We start from the raw sequence: 25,620 nt of genomic DNA, 5'->3' as shown, positions 1-25,620 counted from the left end.
AGTGTAATAAACAGCAGATAAAAAATCAAAAATTCAACAGTATCAATTTGAACTAGTTTAACGGTAGATATTTTAAAATAATTGTCTTTTCTTTCTAATAAACGCATTGTATTTTCAATTTCAAATTACTTTACTGTTTACATACATTTTGTAAATATAGTTTCCCAAATATCCTCCACGCTTCTTGATTTTTAAAATATCGGCGGAGTGATGATTTCATTTTTATAATAGACGATCTTTGGCTGAAGGTAGAAGCTGAAGTTGACGGGAGTCTGAGTCCGCGGGGACGAACACCGGCCAGAGGATTAGTGCACCGGCCAGCGGGCAGCGGGCACCGGGCACCGGGAGAGTCGTGACAGACCCGATACGGACACTTTTACCCGGTTCTGCCGCTGGGAAAGTTTGTGGGAATTTAACGCCACCACCGGATCGTCGGAGCGGTTTCCCTCCGCACGGAAAGACTTCCTGGGTCCGAGAGAGAAGGTGCGTAAAGGTGCGGACGCGGAGGAATGTTTAGCCTGGAAGCTAATTAGCTAAGGAGCTAACGTTAGCCGCAGTGCTAAAGTACTGACAGTACACGTAACGTTACTACACAGGGATAGTACTTCACTATCAGTACTTAGTCTGAAGAGTCAAGTAGATATTATAAAATGTTTCACGTCATGTTAAAGTAAGTCAAAAAAGTGTGTCAGCAACATTAAACAAATTAAATATTGAATTATGTTGAAGCTTCAAACTTCATTAAAACTATAAACGAGTAGTTCATAGTACAGTCAGTACTTCAAGTACCATAGAACCAAGTGTGGTCCAGATGTGTCATTTTTGACTTTTTGAGGTGGCGCTACTTTATAATATAACACACAGTAGTAATATATTTAATATTAACCACACACACATTTAACTTATTAATGTCATAGTATTGTTTTCTTTGAATCAAAGTTTTAACAGCAACTAAACAACTTTGTGCCTCTCTGTTGTACTGGGGATAATCCATTTACAGACTAAAGGAGAGTCAGGGCATCTACACTGTAATAATCAATGGCTGCAGCTCTTTATAATTATTAATGAATGTACTGCTTTAACATCAGCATCATGTGAGGCAGCGTCCTGCTGTTGGAGCATCATTGACTCCACAGTCGGGGTTTGATGAGCGTGCGCTCCATCATGTGGTGATTGTCTCTGCCTCATTCTCTCCACGACCTTCCACCGTCTCACTTCTCCCTGAAGACGCCACGGTATGTGAGCAGCAGGACCACAGGGAGCTGCAGGGACAGTCTGTACAGGCTCCAGCTGTTTAATGTTAACCTGTGGAGGTCACTGCGCTGTATGTGGCTCTACTCGCTTCTTAGCGGTCTTGAATGGTAAAGTTGCCCACTAGATCCAGTTAACTGCAGACCTTGGTGTCCTCAGAGTAATGGCTGATCAGCCAGTGGTGGATAGAAGCAGCTGAGGTTCAGTGCAGTGACTGACTACACGTCTGGGAGGAACCATTTCCAAGGAGCTGCTTGGTGCTTTGCTGAGACAGGCTGAGGCAGGACGAGACTGGAGCAAACACACCCGTCAGTCTCTGTTCCAGCGAGGCAGCGCCACATGGTTGAATTACTGTGCTTCCTTTGAATTAGCTGATCAGAGAAGGGGCTTAAAGAGACCGTAACATCCTTCATCCTCAAATATAAGTGTGTTGAGACGCATGTTCAAGTTATGGCAGGTTTAAATGCTTTCATGACGTGAGTTTATTTGGCTTCATTCAGTCAGGCTCAGAGGAGATGTACCTAAAACATGAACACTTTAAGAATGAAAAGCAAACAGCCAAAGGAAATGTTGTATAAGAAAGTCTGTAAATTAGCTTGTTCAACTGCTGCAGGAATTTAACTTTTCCTGGGAGTTTGGTTAATTTACCAGCTGCGACTAGAATTTGAACGTGATGCTTGTCTGCTGTTCACGTCTTTAACATGAGGCGTAGATGAAGGAACCTTCTTTAGTCGACTGAATGAGGAGGTCACAGGTCATGAGTGGAAGCTGCTCTCGTGTGAGGCAGCGCTTTCTTTCATTTAGCTAATGGTCAGTGAGAGCTTCTTCAGAGCAGGATGTTATCCTCCATTGGAGTAATCCAGGTCCTAATCTCACCCAGTCACACCTCAAAAACCTTTTTTAAGTTAATGCACTGGCAGAAGGTCCGCAGCAGCGACGTGGTTTCCCCTTTAAACCAGCACAGCAGGACTCTGATTAGACAAACCATAATGTGCTGTGCACCATGACTGAGTCTCACTGGATGTGACTCACTGATGACTTGGTGGGTTCTGAGAGTCACTGTAACATCCTTACACCTCATCTACACCAGAAAGCTCTGATTTGCTAATTACAGGAAGCTGATCGTGACCTTCTCCCCAGTGAAGCTTGGACTGCAGCTGTTTGGCCACGGTCTTTATCTGTCACCCTTTAGTTGTGTAGTGTTGTTGTTGACTCAAACGGATGTTTGTGTTTTAAAGCCGACTCATCACGTGCATCTTGTTTCTGTCAGGTGACTTAGGAGCTTTAAATAGCTAAGAGGTTGCTCAAGGTGCTGCAGCCTCATCTCACGCTGTCTGTGTTTGTGTGCACACATGACCTCAGCACGAAACTATGAGTGGGATTCTTCTAAATGGAAAGTCAGCTTATGTACTGCTTCTCTTATTAATTCACCCTGAAACCGATGCTCTCAGTTGAAAAGCCGTCATCACTGTGACCTTGTTCACAGAATCAGTGTCTTTGAGGACGTTGATGCAGTTTCAGTGATGTGAACTAAACCTGCGCTGACCTTTGTGTCAGCGTCCATAAGCAGAGGTTTGTCCTGTAATGACTGTCGCGTTGAACCCAGACTGTTTAATTGGTCAAATGTTTTCATCATGTTGCTTTAATGTAATAGCAAACAGCTGAGAGTCAGGCAGGAAATTTGGATAGATGAGGTTCACATGTTGGAGCTCTGGGCCACTGGACTCTACAGAAACCGGAGATAGTTGATGCGTTTCCATGGAAACCTGAGCCTTGTGTGTTTTCTCTGCAGCTCCACTCATGAGGCCATGCTAACAGACATCTTCCTGCTGTGGTGACCGTCATGGCAGAGCTGGCTATTGCCCCGGGGCAGGTCTACATCGAGGTGGAGTATGACTACGATTACAAGTCCAAGGACCGCCTCATCAGCATCCGGCATGGAGAGTGCTACATGCTGGTCAAGAAAAGCAACGAGGACTGGTGGCAGGTGAAGAAGGAGGAGGGGGCCAAGCCCTTCTACGTACCAGCTCAGTATGTGCGGGAGGTCCGCAAAGCCCTCATGCCACCTCCCAAAGCCATTGCACACCATGCGGCTCCCAGCAACAATGCATCCTGGCTAAAGCCCAGCAATCTGGAGCTAGGAGTCACAGACCGGTCCCCTGAATACCTTCACAGACGGGAGTCGTACAGTCGACGCTCACCGTCTGCGCAGACCGCCTCCTCGGGGCACTTCCCCCCCAACAACACCCACACCCCCAGCAGCCCCACCGACCCCGGCCCTCCGCCGCCGCAGACGGGGAAGTCCAGCACTCTGCCTCGCACTCGAGCCCGGTCCCCAGACATGGTGCGGGCCCCGCTGGACGTGGACGGCACCCGGCACTGTGACTCGGCAGGCGAAGACCGACGCACCAACGACTCGGAGTCTGGAGACGACCTGAGCAGCTCGTCCACCGAGCATCTGCAGGTACAGTCACGCAACAGCTGCTGTTAGTGTGTGGGAACGGGTCGAATGAGCCACGTCAAACAATAGAGTCACAGGATCCTAACTCCATGAAGCCACAACACATCAGTGTTTAAAATAAGACCTTTGGCATTTTCAGCCCTGGCTGAAACAAAGCAGAACTGTGTTTGTGTTCTCGCTTCATTCGGTGATGTTGGTGAAGGTTATGTGCAGTTACTGCTGCTCTGCTTCCTTCCTCAGTCGCTCTGTGCTGTTTACGTAGCAGGAGAAAGGTCAGAACAGTGGAACGGCTTCGTCTGCAGGTGGACGCTGACGGCCTCATTCTGTTTGCTCTCTCCTCCTTAGGACAGAGTTCATCACTGAAGCCCTTATTAAAGCGTGCTTTTTCATTGGCTGTTTAAAATCCGTAGACCTGAGGATCAGCGTGAGCGCCAGGCGTGTCCAGAGGGCCGAGCTCCTGGCCTTTCCTCACATGGTAACATGGTAAACGGAGTCGGCCTCCTGGACATCGCGTGTGATGACTCAGAGCCTGGTGCTGCACTGTTCCTGTCTAACGCGTACGTGTAGTAATGGCCCTGCTGGCCGTGAGCAGCCGTGTCCTTGGATGGGTGTTTCCCACAGACCTGTTGACATGAAAGCAGCTGGTTTCAGTGCGTTGCCTGTTTGTTGTGTGCGTCCTGGCAGCTGCTGGTGTCAACACCACAGGTGTGGTTCAGGGCTTCCTGTTTGCTCGCCCGCCCTGTCCCTGAACATGGCGTCGTGGAGCGGTGGTTCTGTGCAGACAGAGGAGCTCATGTTTCCAAGCTGCTCCGTTTGTGATGAGTGAACTCTTATCTGCTCTCTGCGTCCGAGCACAAAGGCCACTTTGTCCCTGCTCCAGTTGATCGTCTGTAAATTAGATCGGACTCTAGCGACGCGTCCCTTTAATCTATGTTAAAAATGTCCATCTGCAGGTTGAGTGTTAACGACGCATTCCAAGGATTGTTTAGTTCTCTGCTGTTTGCTGGTTGGTCAGTCACATGTCATGTGCAGCAACACACTCAGGGTTTAGTTTCCTCCCTCCTTTCACTAAAGGCAGCTCTAAAGAGCAGAGAAAGGAGCGTGTCAGCGTTTGAGTGTCTTACGTTCCTCAGGGAGACTGCATGTTTGAGGCCTCTGGCCACAGCTGATGGAACATAAAGCCCCTCCAGCCACTGAGCATAATGGCTGTCAGGGTCTCAGTGTGTTTTAATTTGCTGCTTCACTGCACCTCCTCATCCACCTTGCTTCGCCTCCTCTGCTCTCGGGTCATAGTACTGGCTGTGTGCATGTCACAGGCTGCTCCTCCGCCTCGGCTGCTGAACGTCCTGCGCCAGCGCTCGTTGATCTGTAGCTGTGAATTAAAGTCATTGGTCCAGAAGAGATAACGTCTTCACAAAGATGCTCGTGACAAAAAGCTGTGTGTGTGTGTGTGTGTGTGTGTGTGTGTGTGTGTGTGTGTGTGTGTGTGTGTGTGTGTGTGTGTGTGTGTGTGTGTGTGTGTGTGTGTGTGTGTGTGTGTGTGTGTGTGTGTGTGTGTGTGTGTGTGTGTGTGTGTGTACTTTGCTTGTTCCCTGGTTTGATCTTTGGGACGCGCAGTTGGAGTCAGAACAGTCAAATGCTGCAACATATGATCAACATCATGTTATCAGTACTTAATGCGAGTTGGAGAATCTGCTTTAGGAGCTTCAAAGGACAAATAAACCAAAAGCGCCTCAGTGAAAAACAGCAGCTTTATAACCTACTTTAACCGTAGTGTCATCTCCTCTCTTTGTTTACAGGAACTCGTGAATTTCTTTAAATCAGAAACGTTTGGCCCTATAGAATCTTGCAGCCTTGATGATGGTGACGCCTGGTGATCACAGGAAGCGCCTCCTCAGCTGCTTGATTACTGTGGTTTGCAGGATGTTGTCTTCAGTTTGTTCACGTGGAGAAGCTTCCTAAAAATGACATTTCTGAATCGAGTCATTAGTGGAGTGATGGTGTTAGAAAAGAGGTTCACACTCTCATCCTTTAACACACGCAGCGTCAGTAATGTGTTAATTGAGGCCCGACCATCTGCGCTGCTGCTTATTAAAAGCCTGATTATCTCTCACGTTGGGGCCGCTCACATCCTGTTTACCGCTCGTCCAGGGGGTCCTGAATGTTTTCATGCTGAGGACGCACAGATGAAAAAAATAACAAACCTGAGGCTCAAATCTGTGACAGATCCTAAGATATGATTCAATTAATGGGAAGATTGAATGAAAGCGTCCATTGGTCTCCGCTTTTTGTCTTCATTAACTGTTTGACAACAGTGTTTCCCAGCGTCGCTGCTCAGCGTCTTCCTCACATTGTGCTTGTTGCAGCTCCAGGTTTGTGTTTTATCCTCACTGGTGTTCCACATCCATCCGTCCATTAACATGGATGACAGTTGCTGGCCCTCTGTCACAAACCTGCTTCCTACATCTGGCTCGCTCACATCTTTAGCACAGTGACACACATCAGGATTGTGACTGATGGTTATTGTCTTTGTAATGAATTTGCTTGTTTCCTGTCTTCACCACAGGACTCAACCAGAGTAGTAGCTTCAGTGCTGATGTGTTTTGCTGAATGATTTCACAGACGTGTCCATTCAGGTACAGTCAGCATTGAAAACATACAGAGGTACACGGGTTTGCACCACTGATGAGCAGGTTTATGTATTAACTATTATTAAAGTGTGAGTAAACTTCCCTCTAAGGAATAAACGGTTTCTGGTTTGTGGTTGAATTTGATGGTTTTCATTAAATGTGAGGCGAGTTCATAACAGCAGACCTCATTCAGGAGCAAAGGTGCGTGCGTGCGTGCGTGCGTGCGTGCGTGGCTCAGCAGAGTATTACAGCATTATGGGAGCTGCTCTGTCTCTCTCTGTTTATGTAATGAGTGAGCTGGTGGCCTCGCACTGACTCTCGGCCACAGACATGTCAGTGGGGGTAAGAGGTTGTGACTAGGCGGAGGCTGCTGTTCCTGCATCATCACAGCTCTCGCTCCTCTGCAGCAGCGCCGGCGCCTCCGTTGCAGGACAGTATGTACCCAGAGGAGAACGGGACGGTAAGATGCTTTATGTGTCAGTGTGTGGATCTGCTCTTTCACGGTACTTGCTGAATCAGCAGAATCTTGGTTTTACTGTTTTCTGTATGAAAGTCTACTTGTAATTATCTCTGATATGGTGCAGTGAGCACTCAGATAAACTCAGACTGACGCAGCTCCTATTTCAATCTTTATTCTGCCTTTAACACAGAGAAGCTGATGTTGCATCCCTTGTTCATCAGCTCAGACGTATTTATTATCCAGAGTGCTGTGATTCATATCATGATTGGCGAAGCAGCCGTGTTTGAGCTGAATCCATAGATTCAGGTCCCGTTGTTTCCTCAGATGTTTGAACTGATTATCTTCGAGGATGCTGTGAACGCTGGCCTTGCTTCATTACATAAGCTCCGGCTGCGTAACGTTTGTGTGGACAGCTGGTCGCTGAGATGAGCTGAGGGCAGTGACGGGAGGAGGACAGGAACCATTCATCTGGGTTTGAATGCTGGATGTGCTCCTTTACACCGACAGCAGGTTGATGGTGTTTTACGTGTGAAGGGACCTACAGCTGATACTGATCAGGCATCAGAGCTGAGTGTGGCTCTACCTGTGCTGCCTGCTGATGAAATCAGTCCCTTCCAACCACAGTGAGTGTGAGCAGCCACTAAACATCCATATAATTCCTGCTGCAGTGTAAATAGAGGTTTGCTAGCGGCCCTGCCTATGTGTGTTCATGCTGCTCTGGCTGGCAACACTATGATGCCTCACACTCTGTACTTTGACCCCAGAGAAGTTCAGACTCACAGATGATTAACCTGGAAACACTAGTTTTCATCCTCATTCATGTCATCTGATTTTTATTTATGTGTTGAACAACAAAGAATTTTAACTTGAGCAACTCACATCTGTCACATCTCCTTCATCTGTGCCTCAGTGTCTGTGACGGAGCATCGTACATTGTGCTCTGACTGGTTGCTTGTTTCTATAGGAAGGGAAGCAGAGCCAGTAGTGATACGAAGTGGATCAGTGATGGACGGATCTCTGGATCCACCCAGTGAGACACATTCAGCAGCCTTGGCTCACGTTACAGCTACACCTGTGTGCTGTGACCTGCAGCCTGAGGGTCAGAGCTGAACCTTCACACACCGGCAGAATCCATCATCTATCACTTAATGTCAATTATTAGTGATAGCGATGACTAGTAATAATAGTTAATGGATCTTTGAATATGTGCATCTCATCTACATTCATGTGTCGGTAGCATTAGGGCCTCATTACCTAAATCCTTTCATGAGCTGCGTCTACATTTCTAGGTTTTCGTGTGCTGTAAACTGATTATGGCTCCAGATCCCGTGGGGAGTGGAACCCTGTGGTAGTTAAGGCACGTTCAAGTGAGCTGAACTATTTACTCCTGGTTCGAGGGAGCTGTTGCGTAACACATGGGCGGTTCAGCCTTTAGCTGGGAGCTACAAGTTCAGACACAGCGAGCGTGAAACAGCTGTGCAGCTCTCACCGCTCCACCGGCTGCTGGGTCCTTTCACATTTCAAGGTGACGGTACATGGATGATAATCCTCCGACCTGGACGTCGAGATTAAATAACTATATAGAACTAAGATTAAAGCAGAAGTAGAGGAACCTACGGTCCTGCAGGGAAACTCAGCGCACGGGCTGCTCTCCCGCAGGATAAAAGCTCCTTAACGTCCTGGTGGGACCGGGGATAAATCCAGTCCAGATTAGATCAGTAGATTATTCTGACTTCTACTGCTTCCTCGTTTGGTGTTGGTGACCTGGGCTTTAGAGTAGAAGCCCAGACACATGAAGAACACTCACACAACTGAAGACCAGAAAGACAGGGTCATGTTTCTGTGCTGGGCTTCAGGTTCTAACTTGGTTCTGTGCTGCTCTGCTTGTACAGTAATAGATGGAATGTGTCTGTGATGTATAAGACAAGCACTGAATCGTAGCGATATGCAAAGCTCTGCAGCTCAGGCTGTTTATCAGCACGGCTGGAGATAAAGAGCAGTTCATCCCATAGACATCAGACAGATGTTCACGAGCTTCTGACAGACAGAAACGTTCACAGCAGCAATTTCTGACTCTGCTTCTGTTGCTTATCACTTTCCTGTGTTTGCCTGGTTTTACAGACTGAAAGGAAGAGACCAGTTATTGCTTCCTTATCTCTCTTTGCATAACTGCAAGACTAGTTCAGGTTGAGGGCATCGCCTCAAACTGTTGGAGCCATTGTTGCTGTTAAAAAGTTATCAGCTGATTATTAAATAATTCATGTCATCTACATCAATCTAATCAATTCACAAAGGTTTGATCCAAAAGAGCGCCCCCTTCAGGAGCAGAGGAATTACAGCTGGTCAACACACTGTAGAGACAGAGACACGCTGTCTCTGCTCCTCTGAATCTCTGCAGCCGCCTCTTCCTCCTCGCGTGCGTATCGCTACGACCTTGCAGGATTTGACTGGCTGCTGAAGTAATCTGTTCTGTGCTCCTCTCTCTCTCTCTTACATCACCCACTGAGAGGAAGCGTGATGGTGGGGACGAGCCGCAGCCGCTGACGGCACCTGAGCCCTGTCGTGTCCCTGTTCTTCAGACATGTCACAAACAGTCTCACCCTCGGTGTTGGTCACTGAGCTGCAGCACCTGCTGCTTCATTTACCTGCTCGTCTGGTTCTACAATACAGATTAACATCTCCAACAGAACATTCTGTTCTTTATGCACCAACTATGGAACCCACTAGAACCTGCGCAGTGAGGAGTCACACATTAGTTCACTCGTCGTGATGACCCCTGACCTTTGATTATGACACGGAGGTGAGGGTGAGACCAGACCTGCATCGTCCTGGATCAAGGGGTTCTCCTTGGTACTGACTACTGAGCCTGTCACTCAAACGTTACACTGCAGCAGCTTTTTCCTCTCTGTAAGTGTCTTTGCTGAGCCGAGCCAGTGGCTTTAGAAACAAAGTCCTGACTTGCATGGTGTGAGGGTAGGACCTCAGCCTGAGGCGGCGGCTGCTGCTCCGTCTTCCTCATTCCTGCTGCACGGCTGGCGTGTTGTTGAGACATGTGGCTGTAAGAAAACTGAGGCACGTTCTGTGTAGCTGCAGGAGCTGAAAACCTTCGTCTGTTTGAGTATTTTTCCTCTTGCTTCCTGTCTTTTAGCGCATTACTTGAAGTGCAGAGACGAGTTCGTACACGAGCCTCAGTTTTACTGCTTAAAAGCAGTCTGACGACCATTGTCTGCTGAGGGTTTGATGGGTCCCTGGGGTCAGGGGTTTGGGTTAGAGCTGGTATCTGCTGCTGACAGAGGGAGGGTTTGGGAACGTGGTCTGCTTCAATTCCACCAAGCCTTCCTTCAGTTACTGTCCATGTCTCTGACCGTGGGAACGTTTGATTCAGCTGACCCGACTGCAGGTCTAATGGTAGAATGAGCTTCTAGTGTAGGTGAACACAGGAAGCTCTGTCTGTACCAGTGGCCCACAGGAGCCTGCTGCATGGCTGTGGCCCAGTCCACCCAGTCCACCCAGTCAGACGCTCCATTATTTGTCTAGAGCAGCTTTAAAGCTGCTGATCAGGGAAGTTTACGGCCACATGAAGTTGCTCGTTCCTGAAGCTATTTTTAGCTGGTGCTTTAGTGGTTCCATGTTTGTTGACCATGTTCCATAGACGGCCTCTAGTTGAACAAGGAAGGAATATTTAACCCTGTACTGTTGCTACGCATGTCACATAATAAATATTGCATCTGTTGCACCTGTTTATCGACTGTTTAATGTATGACTTGTTAATTAGTGTTGTATTAGTTGATTTCAGCGTCTGTCGTTGTATTCCTGACTAAATGAAGAGACGCAGAACGTTGTTTTATAACTATGTTGTTGAACCAGTTTCTTTTCAGCAGATGTGAACTTGTGGTCAGCGTTGTTTTGTTCTTTCATGGCTCCAGTTGCTCCATTTAGACGCTTAAATCGTTGCTGCTGGTGCTTTTCTTGACCAGACAAGCAGTCTGCTATTTTTGGAGGAAGTGGGTCTAATCAGATCGTTGCAGTGATCAGCCTCATTCAGTGAGATCTGTGAATCGTGGCTGTGTTTTGTTCTTTAGGCTCATGGAGCCGTATTCATGTCCATGAATAGACATCCTGCACATTTGAACTGATGACCTTAAAGAACCCGTGTGTGTGCTGCTAGAAATAATAGTGTGTCCTGTTCCTCCCCACTGGGCCTGGCCTCATTCAGAGGACCCAGCTGGGTCAGGCTACAGTGGAGCTGTGTCTGTTCTAATGTGCTCTGACAAGACGAGCAGCGCAGGAAACTGCTTGTCTGCTCAGTTCACTGGGTGGTTATTTACAGGAGCCCCTGAACAGCTGATCAGCGATAGCTTCAGGATGAAATGTGCAACTTTGTGTTTGTGACCTCTGCAGACATGTATCGTAAATCTGATCCCTCTTCATGTCAAACGTTAGAAACTTCTCACAAAATGCAAATAAACTGTTTCCATCCTGTACTGTTATGCAAATATTACAAATAGAGACATCAACATAAACCATTCAGGCTGTTTAGACTGGAGTCACACTTTAATGTAGAGTGGATGATTGAACGTGGGAGCAGAGCGAGTGCCGACACTGTAGAGCATCTTGATGCCATGGTTGTAAAAGTAGCAGCACCAGCGTTGGATCTAAATGGGTTAGAAAGTGCTGCATGGAACCAGAACGTTTCCAGTGCTCGTTTCAGGAGTCCAGTGAAACCAGGCTGCGTCCCAGTTGTGATGAACTGAATGAGGTGCTCTGACGCAGAGGGAGGCAGCTCTCACATGTGCAGCATCTGTGTCACCTGGAAACCAGTCCGAGCCGGATCATGAAGGTTAATACGTGTTGGCAACGCTGCAGTTAATGATCAATGTCTTCACCCTGCGTCTACTGTGGTAACACTGGTCTTAGCCTCTAGGCCCCATATTCAGTGGAAATCTGATCAATGGATGAATGCGGGTCCAAGCGTGTGCATGTCACCCACCCAGAGCCGCTGGTCCTCCAGAGGAACCCCCTCTCAGCTTCAGGGGAAGTGGCTCCTTTCTGTGACCGATCACAGAGCTGCTGAACTGCATCGTTGGGTGTGAGAGACTGTAAAACCGGTACCAGCTGAGTTTGTTCTGCTCCACTCGGTGCCAAGTTAAACACCGTTAACTGCATGTTTCCTACTAATTAAAGCCTCCAGGACACGATGCTGAGTCTCTGCTTGGTGCTCCCGTTCTTACGCGGCTGTGATACCAGAATGCCCATCAGCACAGTTAGTGTAGGGATGTAGAACATTTGCCTCCAGCCTCAAACAGCCACAGGATGGAAGAGGTGCTGATCACGGCTGCGTCTTTTGTTAAAACCTAATCGTAGTAATTTAGAAGATGCTCTTGTTTTAAATTCCACAGCAGATTTAATTCTGTTTTTACGCCTCAGAGAAGTTGGGTTCAGCAGCGCGTTGGGTAACATTAAATCCTCCAGAGCCCAGGTGGCTCAGCATGCGTCCACTACATCACATCCGGCCACCACACCTCGTCTCCTCTTACATAAACGCCTCAGCCAACCAGGGGCTGCAGAATTAGCATCATTGGCTGCGACCAGTCAGAGAGGTTTGAGCCTCTGATCCTGTGTTTAAAGCTGAGTCGGTTCTGTGAATATTACAGAATTAATTCACTTAAGTGCGTGGGCGCAGCCGGCAAAGCTTTAAGCCCAGTGAAACTGCGAACTGGACCTCCTCTGTTGTAATACGACCCATCTGTGGGTCCACGCATCGGGTCCGACCTGCTGGGAGTAAACCCCGGTCCCCTGTGGGGGATGCAGGGCAGCATCCCCCACAGGGGACCAGGGGCGCATGTGGCAAAAGAAGCCTTTTAGATGAAAACAGTGCTGTTTTACTGTAACATTTCTGAACCAATGGCGATATTTGATCTGATGGAATGAAGTGTGTCGATTATCTTCTAGAAATAACAGCATGTACACATTCTTACCACAAAGCACCGAGTACCGCTGTTACTGTGTTGAAGGTTTTCCCATCATATCTTTATAGTTTCTTTGTTGTTTACATCCCCGTTTTAAACATCTTGTCTGTTGTTCAGACACCATCAGTTCTTTGGGCCGGTTTCGTGTCTATGTGCTAAACATTCATTTTCCTCCAGTGGTTTTATCAGGTAGCGTTTCTGGGAAAACTGGAAGATCAGGAACCAGCACAGCACAAAGCGAACGCGTTGTGAAGCAGCAGCAACCGACCTTTCACTGCAGAGAAGCGGGTGCTGAAACCTTTCCAGGAAATGACTCTGCTCCATTCCTTTCTAACGCAACCTCTTCTCTTCCCGTTTCTATACGCTGTCACGCCTTCAGACTGGTTTCACTGGTCGCTGTCCTCAGCCACCCGTCGGCGGTGCCGTGCTGTCAGAGTCACTGAGCTGTGGCCACATTTGAAGACGTTGTTTGAGGTCAGCTAATATACAACAGACCAGTGCTATGACCAGGGCACCGTGGGGAGATTGCAGTTCAAGTGCCAGAGTATTTGCAGATTAAGTGTTGATCAGCTCCTTCTTTGCTCTTTTACTTAGTTACTGTAGCTTCTGCTGGGCTTCTCTGTGAAGCTGCTGGTTCTGACTCATTGGAGGACACAGCGCTCATCGGTGTTGTTTGACAAACAGGCACACAGAGCTTTCATGTGAGTGTGTGTTGTGGAGTTTGTGTCCTCTGCTGCCTGTGGTATGCAGCAGAGCAGGTTCATCTGTCAGACACGTGGAGCCACACCTCCTCCTCCATCACTGGACCAGTGCCCAGTCCGTGTGAAGTCAGGCTGCCACCTAGCTGTCGCTAACGCTAACAGAGGTCTTCTCCATCTGTGGAGCAGCTTCAGTGCATAACGGTGTCCTGTGTGTCCCTCTGCCTCACATCACTGTATGTGGAGAACCACCCGAACCACAACTAAAGACTGAAAACAGCAGCCTGGTGACTTCCCATCAAGTGAGTGCAATGATTTGAAATTCAGCTTTGTATAAAATGAAGCTAGCATCCTACAATAAGCAATCCAAACAATAGAACCTGCCTCTGATGTGGTTCATCTCCAACAGATGAACACTGGGAACACTGGATTCTGCTGGTTGTGGTTGTACCGTAGTTTCACTCATTAGTTCAGCTGGATGTTGTTCGTCCCTGTGGAGATTATAACTGGTATCTGCTGGTTTGTGAAGCATTTTCCCCTGATGAGGATCACAGCATGTCATACTGTGACGTTGCTGTCTCTATGAAGGCACAGTGATTCTCCTGACCTCATCTCTTTCTGTAATGGTGACGTCATTGTTTGGTCACAGGTGAATGTTGGCGCTCAGGCTGAGTGGTAAAGTAAGAGCTTTGCCTTCAGGCTCAGTCCTCCACATCAGATGCTGCAGTTTAAGTAACGCCATGACATCTGGAAACCTTGCTCTCCTTCAGAGCCACAGGTATAAGAATAGCTGTGGTTGACGTTCATGTAGGACTCCAGCCTACTTCCCTTTGACCGACGACGTAGCGAAGATCAGGTTCACTCAGAGTGAAGACAGAAGTGTCACCGCACGGCTCAGGCTTTGATGAAGGCTCTGGTCCGACTCGTTACAGGAAGACCACGATGTGTTTACCACCTGCTACAGCCACCGGTAACGTTCCACGTCCCTTTAATACATCAGCCCGGTAGCAAATGGGTCGAGTCGAGTGAAGTGGAGTCCTGCCACGGTTCTGGTGGCATGTTGACAGTTTTACGGGTCCTGCTACTCTCCAACACTTCCTTCCCCTGTTCTCGTCCTCTGAGCTCATTACTGCTTTGCTGCTGCGAGTCGGCTCAATGTGGAAGCTGGTGTTGATGTTGGTTGGTGATCCACTACAGCTGTTGATTTCCTCCCTGAAAGCTGTGACTGCTTACATCACAGTGTCTCCCGCTTACATAACAAAGTGAAGTGACAGATCCCGGTTCTCTCCTCATCAGATGGTGTCGTCTTCATGTCAGGGACGCTCCGAGTCGCCCGTCTACACCAACCTTCAGGAGCTGAAAATCACGCAGACCAACCTGCCCCCTCCGCCCTCCACCTCCCCCCTCCACGTGTTTGGAGACTGGGAGACCCACAGGGACCAGAACGGCAGGCTCTTCTACCACAACCGCTCCAGCCACGAGAGGACCTGGAAACCACCTCGGGCCAAAGACACGAGCATCGGGAGCTCCAAGGGAGAGGTGCCCATCGCTGGAGAGAGCGAGGTACGGCTCATGTGCTGCAGCCAGGGTTTAAAACATCAGAGGTAACAGACGCAGTATGTAACATCCACCATCACCTGACGCTGCGCCTGGTAAATACTAGTAAATAATGACCCAAAGTGACATGAATCCAAACATAAACCACCGCTCTGTTCATTCAGTAACCAACGAGCTGGAGGAGGAAAGTTCATTCAGTTAAAGGCATGCAGTTATTATGCTAACCACTGTGGTGTCAGCGGCGGGTTTACGTCAGCACTGTGCATCAGGCACATGTTATGTATGTATGTTAACACGAATGGAAAACGACAGTATCTGAGCTCCAGCTGTTCAGCCACAGGTTCACTTAGTGACTGCATCACGCTGCCACCTACGGGTGGAAACCAGTCGACACCTGCTCCGTCCTGCGTGCGCCTCCTTCCTCCCTGTGCTGGGTCTTCTGGGTCTGTGCTGTGTCTGTGGTGTTGGACGGGTTCCTCTCTAACCTCATGGTGTTTTGTCTCTTCCTGCTCGTCGCAGACGACTCCTCTCTCGCTCTCGCCCTCTTTCCTTCCCTACTTGTCTCTTTCCATCGGGCGCCTCCAGCCTCTGTCGTCTGAGGACACCTGCTTCAGTACCTACTCTAGCCAGTCCGACAGCCAGTACGGCTCTCCGCCGCGCGGCTGGTCGGAGGAGATGGATGAGTACGGCCACACGCTGTACGTAAGCGACTATACTAACGAGAAGGTACGGGCTGCAGGTTTCATTCATATTCATCAGATTGAAGCACACATAAAGTGGCATCAAAGCGTCAAGGTTCCTGGATTCCTGGGTTTCAATGTCCTCTGATCATCACCTGTTACAAATATTAACAGATTCAACATACAATAAACCTCTGGGCTTCGACTGGGCCCAAAGGTGGAAGCCGTCAAATGATGTCAAGCAGTCAAAATTATTCAAAAAGCATCAGCCTTGCCACTGTAATATTTTACCTACTAATGTGGAACCACAACGTACCAGAAGATGCTCATGCGTTTATCTCTGTTTATGTCCATCACCAGTGGTTAAAACATGTTGACGACCAGGGCCGACCCTATTTCTACAGTGCAGATGGCTCCAGGTCGGAGTGGGAGCTCCCCAAGGTGAGAAAATGAACGCTGCGGACAGCTGCTTTTCCAGCAGTGAACCTGTTTATTCATACGTTTGAAGGCGCTCCTTGGTAAATGTGTTGATGCCGGTATTCTTTTCCTCTTCGTCAGTACAACCTCTCCGCTCCTCAGCTGTCTGACGCTCCAAAGAGCCACAGTCTGGACAGGAAACAGGTGGAGCCCATCGTCCTGACCAAGTGGAGACACAGCGCCTACCTCCAGGACAACGACAAGGTCTGACCCCGATCTGAGCAAACAAATGCCTCTCTATGTAGCTGTGAGCCGACCGGAGGCCCTCTGTGGTCAACGCAGAGTCTCAGTTGTGGATTGTCACATTACAGCGGCTGTTAAAGTCCAGGTGCTCCCGAGCAGGCTCTGCCCGCCTGCACCCGTACAAACACCAAGTCAGTAGCCACTAATCGCATCACTCAATCAGGCTGCATGAAGATGATCACTAGGAGAAATAACTGCACCTCTGACCTGATGCCAAATTGATTGAGTTGATTAAAGCTCGGCATTAAATCATACACCTGATTGACTTATTTCAGGAGGACAAATGAACCTGAAGTAGTTTGTAGTCGCAGACATTTCTCGGACATCTCCCTCACACTCGTGTCGTGAACCAGTGTTTGCTTTCATCCCTCTCTCCTCACTAGGATGCTCATCAGGGGCCCTTTCCTGACTCTGACTCCTGCCCTTCGACCCCGAAGCCCCCAGCCTCCGTTAGTACTCAGTCCTGAGCTCAGCCCAGCAGGGCCGTACATCTGGTCTCAGTAGACCATGACACACGCAGGGTTCCTACACAGGTCTGAAGATCTGAAAACCAGTCCCCATAAATCCACTAATACCAGACCTTGAACCTGTGTAGAATCACTGTTAAGGGTCAGAAATGATTCAAGGGATTGTTTGGAATGAAAACTTTGTGTTAGCTTGGTTTGATATTTCTTACTTTCCTCAAATGTGTCTAAACAAGCTGAGGCTCTCTGGCTAAATGCTGCATAAGTAGCTCTGCAAGGTCTATTGTTTGTCCTTCCTCTAAAGTGCACGGCTTAGAAAAGGGAACCTTTTGATCATTACGTGTGTGATTTATCTCCAGTCGATACCTTCCTCTGTCTGGCCACCGTACAGACGGTGCTGCTCATAGTCTGAGCCAGGTCTGAAGCAGATCACTGTGGTCCAGTGCTTCAGAGTTCTGAATCCATTACAAGCCTCACCTCCTTGTGGTTTGGTTCCATTCTGCCACTTCATTAAATCACACATGTGCGTAAATAAAGTTAAAGTTAAAGTTAGAGCTTCAGTAAACGTCCAGTAAGTGTTCCTGTGTTTTGAGCCGTGTCTCATTCTGATGTCTCTGTTGGAGTAATGAGGTGCTGGGTGCTGGGGTGTTGTAGTGCTAAGTCAGCTCATGGTCAGTGTGACCAGCAGCCTCCTCTGGCACCTGCTGTGTTTTGTGTGAGTCACTCACAGTGTGTGTCTTTCTGCGCAGCCCTCTGAGAGGTTTGGCCTTTTGAACGTGACGAAGATCACGGAGAACGGGAAGAAACTACGGTGAGTGCTACAGCCCTGCAGTGCCTCAGTGATGTGGTTAGTGGAGGCATGTGGATGCCAGGCTCATCCTCATAAGGCCTTGAACCACACCGATCACATAGAACAGAAACCATCAGACTCCACTGAGAAATACAGGATCTGTGTCATACACATGTAAAGGATCTGCAAACGGTCTTTGAACATTCAGCAAATAACTTGATCAAACTAAAGCAAACGTAAAGTAGAGTGTTTAGTTGGTAAACAGCTCCTTAATCTGTCTGGTCTGAGTGTTTGATGAACTCTGTGTTCAGGAAGAACTGGACCTCCTCCTGGACCGTCCTACAGGGCTCCCAGCTGCTGTTTACCAAAGGACAAGGTGGAGCCACCAGCTGGGTGAGGGACCGGACCCGTCCCGCTACTACAGACGGGTCATCACCGCTACTTAGGCCTGAGCAGCTGATCAGTGTGTTCACCTGCCTTCCATATTGTGATCTGCCCACAGTTTGGAGGCGCTCAGTCCAAACCAGAGATCACCGTGGACCTGAGGGGCGCCTCGGCTGAATGGGCCTCTAAGGACAAGTCCAGCAAGAAGCACGTTATTGAGGTGGGGAGAGCTCAGCTCAGCCACAAACTACAGCCTTGAAAGATCCTCAGTAACTAAAACAGCACGGACCACGTGGACTCGACCTGGATGGGTTCGGTCGAAGCCAAGGCCCGTTTCCTCTAGAGCAGAACTTTAGCAAATAGGCCTTAATGATGCACAATTAAACCAACAACAGTTAACAATTAGAAAGGCTGATGTTTCGCGTCTCCTCTGTTTGCAGGTGAAGACTCGTCAGGGCACGGAGCTGCTGATCCAGTCAGACAACGACGGCCTCATCAATGAGTGGTACCGAGCGCTGCAGGACGCCGTCAGCGCCCATGTGAGGACACGCTCACTCTGTTAGTGCAGGACACGTGAGCAGTGGCGCAGACGCCACCCGTGTTCTGTTCAGTAACTGGCTTTATTGTTGAGTCCAAAGGTGCAGCCGGAAGACGCCGGTGTTTCTCATCATGTTGTTTGTCTCAGGCTTGGGAGTCTGACGAGGCCATAGAGGAGGACATGCCCGAGTCCCCTGGAGGAGAGAAACATGACCGGGAGAAAGACCCCAGGAAAGGCAGAGGTGTGTGGTGTGACCGCCCCACGGACCCAGAGTCTGAGCCCGAAAGCGAAACTGCGCCCGTCCTAATTGTAGCTATAAAAGCCCAGCTTATCACTGTCGCTCCTCAACACTGCGCCTCCATCATGGCGGTCAGTGCGCTCCGACGAGCCGCCGACAACTCCTTCCTGTCTCGTTTGTCCTCAGCAGCCGCGAAGACGTCCACCAGCGTGGAGCCCACCGACCACAAGAAGACCAAGCACAAGCTGAAGAAGTTCCTCAGCGGCCGCCCCACGCTGCAGTCCATCAGGGACAAGGGCTACATCAAAGGTACCACCGCTGACCCGGCTCCGGACGCGTCATGCAGTAACTCACAGAAGGCGTCGCTCCGGCTCCTTTTACATCTGTACTGCTGCTGTTTCTTTATACTCGTGATGTTTCATCCTCGGTGGAGGAGGAAGTTGAGAAGCCTAGAATAAATGCGGTCGCTGCCTTTTGATCAGCTTCCTTTTGGTCTTTGACGGACTCATTAAAGTTTTACTCTCACTCTGCTTCTGCGTGTACAGTATAAACCAAAGTACTAGTAAACAGGAAGTCGGCGTGAGCGCTGACCTTGGACTCTGGACTGTTCTGGGTTTCAGATCTGGTGTTCGGCTGCAGCTTGTCCAGCTTGTGTCAGAGGGAGAACGGCTCGGTGCCGGCCTTCGTCAGGATGTGCATCGACCACGTGGAGAACAGCGGTGGGTTCAACACACTGAGCTTCGCTTCTCACCCGCATCATTAGAGTGTGGGTACAGGCTGTGACTGACGCTGACGCCCTGTGGTTCCAGGTCTGAACGTAGACGGGCTGTACAGAGTTAGTGGGAACCTGGCTGTCATACAGAAGCTACGCTACGCTGTCAACCATGGTGAGAAATAACGAACCTGGAGGGAGGTTACGGGGACTGTGGGAGGTTCATGGACTGACTCGTGTGTGTGTGTGTGTGTGTGTGTGTGTGTGTGTGTGTGTGTGTGTGTGTGTGTGTGTGTGTGTGTGTGTGTGTGTGTGTGTGTGTGTGTGTGTGTGTTCAGACGAGAAGGTGAACCTGGCAGACGGGAAGTGGGAGGACATCCACGTGACCACCGGAGCTTTAAAGATGTACTTCAGGGAGCTGCCAGAGCCGCTCTTCACCTACACGTTGTTCCACGACTTTGTCAATGCCATCAGTGCGTAAACATCTTCACTGACGCACACACACTGACACACACACACACTGACACACACACACGCGCTCACACACACACACACACACACACTGAATAACAGGCGCTAAAGCAACCATGTGTGTCTGTGCTGAGTTGCTTTCAGGTTGTTATCACTCTGTTTTGTGTTTTTTTTTTGTTGTGCAGAGAATTTTGACCTCAAGCAACGAGTGCAGGGCATCAAAGAGCTGGTGAACAAGCTGCCGAAGCCCAACCACGACACCATGCAGGCCCTCTTCAAACACCTCAGGAAGTAAGAACCTGCACATTATGGACTATGGGATGGCTGTAGACGTGGGTCCAGCCCAGCGTGGCCTGGTACCAGTACCAGTAACAGTCACATGATGGCAGCAGAGCAGCATTTAGGTCTGACTTGACTTGAGCCATTTCTCATTCCTTCTAAAAACCAAAGTGAGACTGTGAAGTTATGACGAGTTACGGCCTTGAATGTGCAGAGAAGCTGCGAGCCTCCTCTCTAACCTCCCTCTCTCCTCCAGAGTGATCGACCACGGGGAGGAGAACCGCATGACCACCCAGAGCGTGGCCATCGTGTTCGGCCCCACGCTGCTGCGGCCTGAAACTGAGACCTGGAACATGGCGGTCCACATGGTGTATCAGAACCAGATCGTGGAGCTAATTCTGCTGGAGTATGAGAGCGTTTTCGGCAGGTAGATGGAGACGCTGCAGGACCAGCCTCCTTTTCCCTCCCGCCTGCTCCCTCCGCTTCCTCCTCTCACGGCCGGGTCCGGCCCGGTCCGGTTACCATGGAGCAGCTTCCTTCATTTCAAAGCCAAAATGTCTCCTGATTCCAACCGAACGTGAAACCAAGCAGCGACCAAAACTCAAACTCTGCACTTTCAGCCTGGGTTTGTGGCGTTTTACTGCTGAGGCGCCGTCCTCTCGTCCCAACGCTGGAACCTGAAGCTGGACACACGCGGGACAAACCATCAGACAGACTCACCCGCTGTGGTTCTGGAGGTTCTGACCCTCATCATTCCTGCATGGACCGAACCAAACTGCATGTGTGGGGACGAGTTGGAAAAGCACACGTTCTTCACCTATGTCTTTTAAATGTTTTATTCTGCTTCTCCTCCTCTCCTCCCTCTGAAACACTGGGCCGGGTCTTCTGAACACGTTAATGAGGGTCTGTATTATATGCGCACGCCTCCTCCTCCTTTTAGAACAAATCTGAGCATCAGCCTGGACGAACACTCGTAAAGGCCGGTTTTGCTGGTCTGGTGGAACAAGGATGCAGCCTGTAAACATCTCCGCTGATGTGTGTGCCTGTGCACATGCGTGTGTGTGTGTGTGTGCCTGTGTGTGTGTGTGTGCCTGTGTGTGTGCCTGTGTGTGTGCCTGTGCCTGTGTGTGTGCGCGTGCCTGTGTGTGTGTGCGCGCCTGTGTGTGTGTGTGTGTGTGTGTGCCTGTGCACATGCGTGTGTGTGTGTGTGTGTGTGTGTGTGTGCCTGTGTGTGTGTGCCTGTGTGTGCCTGTGCCTGTGTGTGTGCCTGTGCCTGTGTGTGTGCCTGTGCCTGTGTGTGTGCGCGTGCCTGTGTGTGTGTGTGTGCGCGCCTGTGTGTGTGTGTGTGTGTGCGCGCCTGTGTGTGTGTGTGTGTGTGTGTGCCTGTGCCTGTGCCTGTGTTGGGGGAGCGGGTGAACGGATGGATGAATGGATTCAATGACATATTGTATAAATAGTACACGTGAGTAGGGACTTTGAGCCAGGCAGCAGATGGGGTTTTTGCGTGCGGAGCTGGGTTGGAGGTGCTCACAGCGATGTAACCATAGCTTTGCAAAGTAAACACTGTCGAATAAAGACCTCGAACACGATGTGGTCCACGGTTTGTTTTTCCTTCAACCTCCCACCCATTCGTAAAGTCATTTGAGATGATGTTCACATAAGAACAGATGAGAGTCCATTTTTTTAATGACACCTTTGTCTTGGGACTCAATTAGCCGCTGTCTCCTCATTTGGATTTAGTTGGACGCGCGAATCAGGTTTATCTGGACGGAACCACTTAGACGGACGGGTCCAGTTGAGCAGAACACTGCTCAATGAGCATTGACGCTGGCATCACATCACACGGTTCTGCACAGACTGGGTCCGTGCAGCTCGACCCATCAACGCTGTAACGCGACGTTCGGTACCACGTGCTGCGGCGTCTCTTCCTGTTTGAGGGAAAGCAGCAGGTGAGGAACCGGTACCTGCGGTTAAAATGAAGTACTAAGAACCCAACATAAATGTACTAGCGTGGCAGTTGTTCCGTCCAGCGAAGGACCTTCAGCTAAAAACGATTAGGAAACCTCGTGTTGACACTAAAGGCGAATATAACGCTTTATCAGGCTAGCAAAGCTAACGGAGCTAACGAAGCTAACCGCACCTGCGACGTTAGCGCCAACTCTGTTTACAGTCAGTATTTGGTTAAACTTGGTTGATCAACGCGACTAAAGTGTAGTTATTAGAAGGTAAATCACATGAAGTGATGCTAAAGCAATTAATTATTGGCAAAAGCTTTTCTGCTCCAATTTAAAGATGAACGTGGTTTAGCTACTGTCTCAGCTAATGTTCACTTTAAACTTAATGTTTATATGGATTTAATAATTTAATATTACAAATATAAATTAATGAGATGAAACATGGTTATATATTTCTGAACTGTGGCACACCCTTTATTTTTAGTTAAGGAGGAAGGAAATGTAGGTGAATCAGATGGATTAAAATTAAATCCAGTACAGCTGCTGAGGCAGATTCTATCGTGACGTCATCATTTCGTGGCCTGTTTATTCTAGTTTTGCTGATCTCTCATTTTTTAACTCTGTCCTACTTTAAACTGATCCAGTTACTGCTGACAAACGAGGTCACTCACAAGAATTAAAGTGATGTTTCTTATGACGTCAACAACACTTTAAATGTATAGCTTAACTAGAAGTTATGTATTAATTAATTCCTGCAAATGCTTTGTCAGCGCTGGATCTGCATTTCCTTTGTAAAGCTCAGTTAATGAAGGCGTCTTCCTGACGAAGTGGAGCTGATTGTAGCTCAGTGCGTGGTTTAACCAGCAGTTACCAGGATCTAATTTCCAGCATCTTGGAAGCAACAGATCACATTTCAGAAGGTACATTTAATAGATGTTTGGTTGATCCAGGCTCCGCTGCAACAAATGAATGAACACTGTTTTGTTTCCCCTCAAAGTGAATTCGAGCTGAACATGAAGAGTCCTCCGTTAACGCTGGAGGGGACTCGATGCTTCTCCGTCCTCCGGCCTCAGCGTCGGCTCCACTTCAGTCTCAGCCGTTTGTGGCTCCTGCTGATAAGACGGAGCTCATGGTGATAAACAGGCTGTTCAAGGACTGTAGTCTAAGCTAACAGCTTCCTACGGCGCTGTGGTCAAAACCTGACTGGAATATAAAGTAGGGCTGCAACTGCAAATGATAATTATCTCAGTATTTATTGATTGATTGATTTAAAATGGCAACAAACTCCTTTTCACCTGAACCCCAGGTCGCAGCCAACCCGTCCTCTCCTCCTGGGCCTGAGGCAGCGCCGGAGCCGGTCCCGGTCCCGGTCCCAGCTCTCACTGGGTGAGAGACGTCCTGCACACAGTAACACGGAGCTGAGAACAGACCCCGACTGAGCCACACGTGTTTGGAAGCTGCAGGAACCAGGAGGCACCCGGCGACGTGGGGATCCCAGCCCAGTTCTGGGGCTGTGAGTGACATTACTGATACCGAGACACCAAAATGAAACCTTAACATTTATATTCACAAGGAAGCAGCTGGAAGCTGTGTAGTATTAATAAATACACTGCTGTGATCATTTTGCTTTGGGTGATCACGGAAACGTGGAGTCTAGTTTTATCGCCTTCGTATGAAACAGAAGATAATAATACATTGTGGGTTACATCACCATGTTTCTGGTGACTGACGTCATGAGGAGGAGGCAGAGACTTGTGACGCAGGACGCTGGCGTCTCCCATGCTGCGTGTTTGTGACCACGTCCTCTACACATGTGAACACAGAGCAGACCTGCTGCCGTCCTTTGAGCTTGATGAGTCCATTCTGTGCATTTCAAACCCCAGCACACTGAGGCTGACAGGCGCCTCTCTGATCCTGCTTGCAGCTATGCATGATGATTACCATCCCTGCAGTCATTTATGTTGCCACGCCGCTACACCTCTCTGCTCTCGGCCCAGACTGAATGCTAAAAGCCAGGTGGGCCCAGCTCGTCCACATCTAGTTCACTTCACTCCAGTCAGTGGACACATGGAGGCTTTGTATGCGCTGCATCCACTGCCCAGGCCCGTCCTGCAGTAGTGGACCTTCTGTGGGTTTTACAGAAAAGTAAATCACATGTGCTTCCTTTCAGCACGTTCATACGTCCTTTTACTTTTCATAAGCACCAGTTGACAGTGGCTGGTCTATGGATGATAAACTGCTCAGGTGCCGGTCTGGGTTCTGTTCATAAAGCTGTGGTGACGTCTGGGCTGTAGTCACTGTACTGACGCTCGGTGACAGACGTTCTGTGACGACTCTGCTGCTGTGACTTCATGCTAACAAGCTGAGTTTGTCTGTGAAGGTGACGCCACACGCTGCTTGTAGGTGTGTAAATGTGACCACGTTATTGACAATCAGACCATTGGTTGTGAGCTTTAAGTACAACCAGGCATCCTCTAATCCTCTCCTCATGTCTGAGCCAGTAGTTTCGCTGCTGGTTGTAAGTGAGATCTCTATTAGGATCACTGTCAGCCTCTCTACACGCTGGTGGAACCCAGTCACGACTGGAGGAAAGCGCAGCTTCCACCGCGGCACCGCCGCACGTTTGGATCCGCTTCATCACAGAAATGACTGACGTCACTTCTTATCTGTCAGAAGAAGCTGGAAACTCGATAATTCACCCTTCACTCCCAGGTTTGCTCCCTAAATCTGCTCTTCTTCAGCTCTAAAACTCAACATATGTTGCTGTTTTCATGCAGGAGCTGGTTTCGAAGCGGATCAGTAAGAACAGATTCAGAAATGAGCGTATGAATATATAGGATAATTAAGAATAGATGTGGACGCTTGTGTTGGTTGAGGCCAAACTAAAGTCGTGTCCCTCTGGATGCTGAGCTCCGGGTTCTGATCCATTTGAAGCTAAGCATCACTGGGCAGATGGCCTCACTCATTTGGCACTAAATTACTTCAGAACCAAAGAGGTGCCGGCTTTGATTGATGCCCACAAAATGCAGAGGTTTAGTTTGCGGAGGCAAGTTTTGATACGTGGCCTGTGGCGAGAACAGTGATGCTTGAGGCTCCGTTCAGTGTTCTTCTGATGGTCCTGTAGGTGGAGTCTGTGTTTGCATCAGTGCACCGGCCTCATCCCATAGAACTACTGTACAGGCACAACTCCAACAGCTTCTCCTTCTCACAGACTCTGTTCTTTCCTGGATGACAAATGTCATGAAGTGACTCGCATCAGCACCATCTGTGTGACAGAGTCAGGCATTAATCCAAGGGGAGGTTCCCCAACATGTGGCTGCAGCTGCCTCCACCAAAGCCAAGTGTCGGGAATCAGCTCAGGCG

At 49.1% G+C, this 25,620-nt stretch overlaps 1 protein-coding gene and 1 long non-coding RNA gene across 7 annotated transcripts; both read left to right on the top strand.

The window, feature by feature from the left end:
• The first annotated feature begins 235 nt into the window (after positions 1-235).
• LOC114844157 (rho GTPase-activating protein 12-like) lies at positions 236-21,891 on the top strand. 6 transcript variants are annotated; one of them, XM_055503750.1, is made up of 19 exons: positions 236-483; positions 3,044-3,715; positions 14,766-15,032; positions 15,546-15,752; positions 16,067-16,147; positions 16,265-16,387; positions 16,495-16,557; positions 16,810-16,875; positions 17,640-17,701; positions 17,992-18,073; positions 18,183-18,284; positions 18,505-18,603; positions 18,750-18,843; positions 19,030-19,149; positions 19,461-19,559; positions 19,650-19,727; positions 19,891-20,025; positions 20,209-20,314; positions 20,559-21,891. In XM_055503750.1, exons 2-19 carry the CDS (start codon positions 3,095-3,097, stop codon positions 20,731-20,733), a joined length of 2,580 nt encoding a protein of 859 aa, XP_055359725.1. In that variant the 5' UTR covers positions 236-483; positions 3,044-3,094; the 3' UTR covers positions 20,734-21,891. The 6 variants fall into 6 exon arrangements, with proteins under 6 accessions (XP_055359725.1, XP_055359724.1, XP_028987111.1 ...); XM_055503749.1 differs by having other exon boundaries at positions 19,027-19,149; XM_029131278.3 differs by lacking the exon at positions 16,495-16,557.
• Positions 21,892-22,259: 368 nt separating this feature from the next.
• Positions 22,260-25,583, top strand: LOC114844224 (uncharacterized). Its single transcript, XR_003783700.3, has 3 exons — positions 22,260-23,177; positions 23,255-23,472; positions 23,564-25,583. It is a non-coding gene; the product is annotated as an uncharacterized LOC114844224 (long non-coding RNA).
• The last annotated feature ends 37 nt before the right edge of the window (positions 25,584-25,620 follow it).

The sequence above is a fragment of the Betta splendens genome, chromosome 17 (genome assembly GCF_900634795.4).
Source record: "Betta splendens chromosome 17, fBetSpl5.4, whole genome shotgun sequence".
NCBI classification, from domain to species: Eukaryota; Metazoa; Chordata; class Actinopteri; order Anabantiformes; family Osphronemidae; genus Betta; species Betta splendens.
The sequence above is the reverse complement of the archived record's forward strand: the minus strand, read 5'-3'. Positions and strand labels throughout refer to the sequence as shown.

Bases quoted from the DNA above. Each gene is read 5' to 3' on its own strand.
- LOC114844157 (XM_055503749.1), top strand. From the start codon at position 3,095: ATGGCAGAGCTGGCTATTGCCCCGGGGCAGGTCTACATCGAGGTGGAG. The intron at 19,560-19,649 runs GTGGGTTCAACA...CTGTGGTTCCAG, and splicing joins CGACCACGTGGAGAACAGCG to GTCTGAACGTAGACGGGCTG. The intron at 19,728-19,890 runs GTGAGAAATAAC...GTGTGTGTTCAG, and splicing joins ACGCTACGCTGTCAACCATG to ACGAGAAGGTGAACCTGGCA.